Below are 7,500 nucleotides of genomic sequence, written 5' to 3' on the forward strand. Positions count from 1 at the left end.
AATGTATGGCAGGGAGATACAAGCCCCAGTTGATGTGTTGCTCAGAAAGCCATCCGAGGAGAAGCCCCAAAAAGGGTACATCCGGGACCTAATACTCCCGATTAACACCTTGGAAAAGGGTACATCCGGGACCAAGAAAAGAAAATGATGACGTTTCACGAGTTCGCTCACTGCCATATTGAGTTGGCGGGCCAACATATAAAACTTTGAAACCACGCATGGCCAATAATGCACAATTTGACTCAGGGGACAGAATTTGGTTTGACTTCCCCATGAAGAAGGGGGTAAGCCCCAAATTTATATTCCCCTGACAGCATCCTGGTGTTGAGTTAAAGCAACCACTGACATGGGATACAAGATGTAGAAGGACCCTTGTACCCTTCCATGGTTCGATTATTGTATCCACCTTTGCCGTTACATTGGCAATGAGACACCTCCTTAAAATGCATAGGGTCATTTAGAGGGTGCGTGAGGGAGAACGAGCTCCTACCACAGGCTGCCTCTTGTGTCAGTACAGGAAAAGACCCAGCAAAGGGATGGCATACTGTAAAATTGGGTTCATCTGTCATAATTAGGTCCAGGAAATAAGAGTCACACAGCATTGTGGGCCCAAAATGCAAAATGGATGGTATGGGTATATTTCAAAATGATACAAATCTCCCACTCCTCGCAAATTCTTGTTTACCCAAGTTCCTCTCTGTGCTTGTGTCCCCCACCCCCCATATTTCCCACCAACCAAATATCACACCACTCCGATCTAGGCCGAAGGTCTCATGTCCAATGTGGACTCAACAAATTTGGGCCAGACATCTAGGGCACATGACAAGATGTTTTTTTTTAATCAGCCACCACTTCTTAATTATAAGGTTAATTTTTGGTTTCTATATTAAACTTCTCATAATAACAATGTGGAGTACAATTGCAGTCATATGCAAAAAAATTATTAAAAATTCATCATGTCCAAAGGTGTGCAAGACAGGTCAAGCATCATTAATCAGGATAGATAATCCCAAATGTCCCCAGAGGTGTTTCTTTACCAGTTTTAAGTGAAAGTGCAGGTTCTAAATTTTCCCCAAAAAATTTAGAAAATGTTGGGAGGCGGCAGCGGCGGCGGAGACAAGGGGCGGCGGCGAAGATGAGGGGCAACGGAGATGAGGGGCGGTGGAGACCGATGGAGAGGGAGACCGACGGAGAGCGAGACCGACGGAGAGCGAGACCAATGGAGAGCGAGACCGACGGACACGGACACCGACCGAGACGGGCACCGACCGAGACGGGCACCGACCGAGATGGCGAGTTGGGACAGGGAAGGAGAGCCAGGACAGGGAAGGAGAGACAGGGCCCGAGAAGGGAAGATGGGGACAGAGAAGGAGAGACGGGGACAGAGAAGGAAAGACGGTGACAGAGAAAAAAAAGAGCCAAAAACAAGCAAAAAAAGATCGAAACAGATAAAAATATAGATTGTAAGCTATATTGAAAGAGATACAGAAAGGTAGACAGAAACAGACACACAGAGAGATTGTTGTGTGCAAAGTCCATTCAACCTTATTGTTGCACTGTATGTAATTTTGGCATTTACATTCATTAATGAATGTTGTTTTATATTACTCGACACATTATACCGTCTAATATTGCACAGTACCAATCATTAAAAGTAATTGCAGTACCACACGTGATAAACAATTTACAGTACTGTATTTCTAAACAACCATGAGATACAACTTCGAGAAAGACATCGAGATGAGGAAGGTGAGAGAATGTGGAAGAAAGAGGGGAGGAAGTGAGAGAGAGAGGAGGTGAGAGAATGTGGAAGAGAGAGAGGAAGTGAGAGAGAGAGAGGAAGTGAGAGAGAGAGGAAGTAAGAGAGAGAGAGAGAGAGAGAGAGAGAGAGAGAGAGAGAGAGAGAGAGAGAGAGAGAGAGAGAGAGAGAGAGAGAGAGAGAGAGAGAGAGGAGAGAGAGAAAGAACAGGAGAAGAGGAAAAGGGGTAGGGGGTGGGGTGGGTGGGGGACAGTACCATCTTTTTTCTTCGCTCGTTAATCTGCTCCTCCGGCTCCATCTCAATCTCACTGCTGACTGTCGAAGGCTTTTCCTCTTCATCGTCGTTATGCTCAGTATCCTTGCAAAAGGAACAAACATAATCAATCTTAGTAATTTTCACAGAAAATCCTATACACTTGAGTGGCACTTGGGAGAGTGTATACCTCTGCCGGTCGGGCTGAACAGTTTATGTATTGTATCGCACCAATAGGCCAGAAATGCCTCCGGACTTTAACCAAAATCTAATCAGCATGTTCTTGTCACCTACCCTGCTCAACCACCAAATTTTGTCTGAATCCATCCACAACGTTTTGAAATAACATGCTACAGTACATATTGTTTTCAGCCCAATCTCTCAACAAGGGGGACAGGAGACAATTCCAGTCATTTTTATGATTATCCATGCTGGTGACACCTGAGGCATGCAACGACTTCCTGCTCTCCATACACAATGTTATACCCTACGAGATCTGCTTCACAAGGACACCAATAAAGTTCCTACAATTTACAAGAATGTCAACTAATTAATGACCAAAAAGTCCATTATGGAATGATGCTGTCATTTGATGTAAATCAAACGTGAACATTTATTTAAAGGTCAGCTCTTCACACGGCCTAAAGATCTAGCAAAATTATGGTTAGATACATTGTTGATTGCACTTCCAGCAGGGGCATTTTGGAACTCTGAGACATCTCCCAATATCGCAGAATAAACTGAAATGTTGCCTTATGGAGTGACAAAATTTCTGGGACTGAGTGAGGTCACTATCACTCACTGCTGGATGTCCTGCAATTATTCATACAATACCAGGGAAATGAAATAACAAGGTAACAAAGAATTCGAAACATTATGTGATAACTCAAGTTTAAATATTAAAACTTTTGTAAATTGTAAAATTTACTTATTATAAACATGAACTGTGGGTAAATGTGTTGCAAATTACCCGAGACCAGAAACTTATGATGTGTGCATGAATGAATGAAATGGTTTTCAGACCAGTCTCAGCATGACATTCCACTCCAGTGAAGTCGCCGGACATTTTTCAAATACGTAATCTTTACAATGGTCGATGTATGGTTGGGGATCGATATTTGCAACCTATGGTACATCAACCCAGCACTTGTCTTATTTTCTCCAGGAAAACAAAAGCTAAGCCAGAGAACACCGCCTTCTTCAAAAAAGAAACAAATTAAAAAAAAAACCCTTAAGGCACCTGTCATCTACCACGTTGAGTCACCTGGCCTACAAAGACTTTGGTAGACTGTTTGGAGCAATACCAAACAGTGACAAAGTCACCAGAACGCATTATGGGGTGACATTCTGACCTAGTTGGTTCCTCAGTTTTGTTATTGGATGTACTGTATAAGCATCACATCTGGGTGGAGACTGACCACTTCAAAGTGCTCAGCTGTTGAGTACATGGCAGCCTCAAGTACATTGACTCACTGGTTTCACAGGGTGCGTTTGGGGGTTCTTGGTAATGATGTGAGACTGCCAGTGTTCATCTAGTTCTGGCTTATCCTTCTCAATGTCTGCTGATGTGACAGGCAGGACCTCAATTTTCCTGCAGTATTATATTTGCAACTTGGACAAAGGATTCAGCATTTGACACTGGATCATCGGCCAGATTAGCCAACCACATCTTCTCTTGACATCACAACCAATCCAATCAACTCCTCCTTTACCATGTGAGGTTGCAAAATAAATTCCTGGATAATTATATTCCAAAAAGTTCCTGGAGAAATGTGACATTTGCATAACAGAAGCATTTTTGAGAAACAAAAAATTCACTTTCTTGGTGAAATTTAAAAAAAGCACAAACGTGAAATTCCTATGGCCTGTCATTACCCAAACACAGATTTATAATATGAGTCCTCCCCTTATAAGGAACTTCAACACAGCAGGAGGCCCTTAAGCCCATCGAGCCTGTGTTATGGTTGTTAACCTATAGTTGTTTGTCTGTGCTCAATCCTCTTTAAATGCTGAGCATCAAGCAAGGAAACATCACGTTGAATCACCATCTTTGGAAAGACTCTGTTTGGGTCTGAATTGAATGACCTCACAAACTCGGAGCGGACGTTATAACCATATCCCACAACTAAGTTTCCCACTTCAGATAGGAAGTTCCCGTTATAATTGGTGCTACCGTACAGCTCATTCACATATCATTACCTATTATCCAACCCCCCCCTCCCAATACTTCACTATTATTTTCTCGCTATTTTCACAACATTTTAATGAGTCAGAAATCATTCGCCAGAATGAAGTAATGTGACGTCATCTGTCTGAAGCCCTTTGTACCCAAATGCCATTTGGAACTGATTACACAAACCTTATGTTCAGAATGCAATGTACACCGACACAATAAAAAAGCAAGTTACTGGCTTTATAGTATTCGTACGGAGGTTAAGTAGATAAGGCGCTTTTACACGATTTTTACAGGAATTTCAAAAGTTTTATAGTTTGTTTTTTTTTAAATGAGGAAACAAATCGGGAAGCATCAAGATTAGGTTTTTTTTTGCCTGTCTGATTTTAGTTTTTGTCCTGTCTCTTTATGAAAAAGGTTATCTCATAAAATTTGTCATCTTTCAGACGACCTGATGAAATGCTAGCTCAAGCCTGGCTCTCCCCTATCTCTGTCTTGAAAGTCCTGAACCTCATCCTATATCCATCTTGTTAAATTGCACTGTTTCAAAAACACTTATTTCAACTGACAGCTTAACAAATCACTGAGCAATTTGGCCTAGCATGTGCTGTTCCACCCTGTGTGAGTAGAAAAAAAGCTCAAACCCCAGTAGGGAGCTGTCGAGCTCATCATGCAAACAAAGGCTGACAGTTTTGTTGCTCTCGAGTTTAGCTTGTGCATTTATTCACATTCTCTCGGTGACCGACTTGAGCACTTTATACTTAGAGGCTTCAACTCCAACTTGGCTGCCGGGATCTGTGCGGGAGGACGAAAGTACAAGTCTTCAGGTCCTTGGTGCTTCCAGTCTTGCTCGATGGATGTGAGACTTGGATTCTGACCAGGGACCTGAGATGGAGACTTAATTATTTTGGTACCAGGTCTCTTCAGAGAATCCTTGACTATCGCTGGTCAGACTTTGTGTCCAATGAACAGTTGCTGAGAGAGAGAGAGAGACTCAAATGAGATTTGTTACTTGCATAGTCTGTGAGCATCAGCTGCGGCTGTATGGACATGTGGCTCGTTTTCCTGACGCTGATCCTGCTCACAAGATTCTCTCAGCGAGGGAGCCTCATTGTTGCAGCAGGTTGATCAGCATCTCAAGGAGATGGGGATGGGCCAGGCATTTGCCTGGGGGATGGCCAGACGGAGGCCCCTGGAGTACCGGTGGAAAGTGGACGCAGCGACGCGCTGCTCTGGCGCATGCTCCCTCCCATACCTGACCCTACATGTCTTCTTTACTAGGTTAGTACAATTTTATCATAAAAATATGGTTAAGAATTTAAAAAAATGGGAAACTCTGTTGCTTCACAATAAATTATGGATATTACTGGAGGGATTTGATATTCATGAAAAGTCCAACCAAATTATAAAGTTTTTTTGCTCGCAAGAGTTCATATGTGAAGCAAATTCCATCGTGCAACATCTACTACATCTGCTATTTTGCCAATGCAAACATTAATCAAACTAGAACAGCACTCATTCGAACGCATACCTTTGCCAGGCTGAAAAATCAATGTTTTGTATCCCACTGATAGTCTCGATCTGGATCCGGACATGAACCAAAATCAAATTGGCTTGTTCTTATCACCTGACCAACTCATCCACCTAGTTTTGTTATAATTTGTCCACAACTTTTTGAGTTATCATGCTATATATCATTTTTACCCTCTTCTCTCAATGGTGAATCATCACTTAAAATAATTTTTTTTAAAACAAACTCTTGGATCCAGATTTTCACCAAAATCGAATCAACTGACCCGTTCACCATGTTTTTCCCGAATCTGTCCAAAAGTTTTTGAGATATAGTGTTATATATCGTTTTTAGCCCCATTAGCTATCACTCAATGAATGGTGAAGAATCACTTTAAAATTGTAGGATCCGGATCGTCACCAAAGTCTAATGAATTTGTCCTTGTCACACACCCAACCTGTCCACCAAATTTCGTCCAAAACCATCCACAACTTTTAAAGATATCCTGCTCACAGTCAGTCAGTCAGCTAGCTAGTTATGGAATAGACAGACAGGGGCGAAAACATAACCCCCGTCCACCTAAGGTGGTGGAGATAAAGAGGTAATATTTAACTCTATGCCACAACCTGCAGGGTTGCAGTCTAATCAGTGAGCTCACCTGATGGCATGCCAACCGCACTGGAGACAACCGCCTCTGCTTAGCGTCTAGCAACCGGGCGGTGTCCGATTCTCTAGAAGTGACATCCCCATCAGAATCAAGGTTTTGTTCAAATCCATCTTTGTCTCTGTTCCGGCATTTTTTGTGACGTGCTTCTCTCTGTGTTTCCGCCTCTCCCTCCACTAACAATTTGTTATGACTGAAGATGTGGCAACCAGGTGACTCATGTTGACATGCACACACCACCTGGTAGTTGCTGCTGAAAGCAAAGGTTGCAACAGACAGATTATGCCAAAGCACCAAAGCATGCAGAAATAATTAAAATATCTTATATATGTCACCATTAGCTCCGTACAAGCATAAAAATGTGCATAAAGGTGAAAAACAAAGATACATTTCTTACCAGCCAGTGTAGTCAAAGTCGAAGGAAATTGTTATTTCATTGTCTTTAGTGATCTCAGTGATGGAATAGATGTAAAAATGTACAAGACCATCTTCAACACAGTGTCGGACCTTTGAGACAAAGAAACAGGGAAACTTGAAATTGGTGGGTGCAAAGCAAGTTCAATGATAATGTGCAGCAAATAAACAAAGCCTTTGTCATTTTATTTAGCTCGTCATTGGTCAACGCGTTATGACATGACGTTGCAAAAACGTAAAACACGTTTTGGGTGATAACTCCAGAACCTGAAGTCATATATGATTCCGGTTTAGTCCAAAATGTTCTCCGTTCAATTTCGAACATCTTTCTAATTTGAATTTATGACGTAAAACTAACAGATTTCCTAAGTGTATGGACTTGAAAGTTTGCCTGTCAATGTCATAACGTTTAAAACACATTTTGGCTGATATCTTGGAAACTAAGGGTGCTGGAGCAACAATAAGGATATTTTTGACCCATTGGGGTCAGTTCAGCACTACTAAGAAATGATTTCATCCCCTTGCTGTTATTAATACATATACTCTAGTTTTATCAACTTATATATTAAACATATACACAATGCTGTGACTAACCTGTCTACTATTTAGTCATTAGCAACTGACGCTTCACTGACGGGTATATTAAAGTTGGGGGGAGGGGGAGTAAGAAAGATGGGAGGGAGGGAGAGAGGAGGGACGGTAGGGTGAGGGGAGTGAGAGGAGGGAG

General features: G+C 42.0%; 1 protein-coding gene across 1 annotated transcript in view; it reads right to left on the bottom strand.

The window, feature by feature from the left end:
• KMT2E (lysine methyltransferase 2E (inactive)) overlaps window positions 1–7,500 on the bottom strand; it is a gene marked incomplete at its 5' end in the record, with an annotated part of 190,886 nt that overhangs the window by 77,136 nt on the left and 106,250 nt on the right. The window contains 3 exons of the mRNA XM_085893775.1: window positions 2,016–2,117; window positions 6,354–6,612; window positions 6,757–6,866. Of these exons, the coding sequence (XP_085749901.1) occupies window positions 2,016–2,117; window positions 6,354–6,612; window positions 6,757–6,866 (471 nt within the window). The remainder of the gene's footprint in view (window positions 1–2,015; window positions 2,118–6,353; window positions 6,613–6,756; window positions 6,867–7,500) is intronic.

The sequence above is a fragment of the Eptatretus burgeri genome, chromosome 9 (assembly GCF_056783735.1).
Source record: "Eptatretus burgeri isolate ZD-2024b chromosome 9, Ebu_testis_v1, whole genome shotgun sequence".
NCBI classification, from domain to species: Eukaryota; Metazoa; Chordata; class Myxini; order Myxiniformes; family Myxinidae; genus Eptatretus; species Eptatretus burgeri.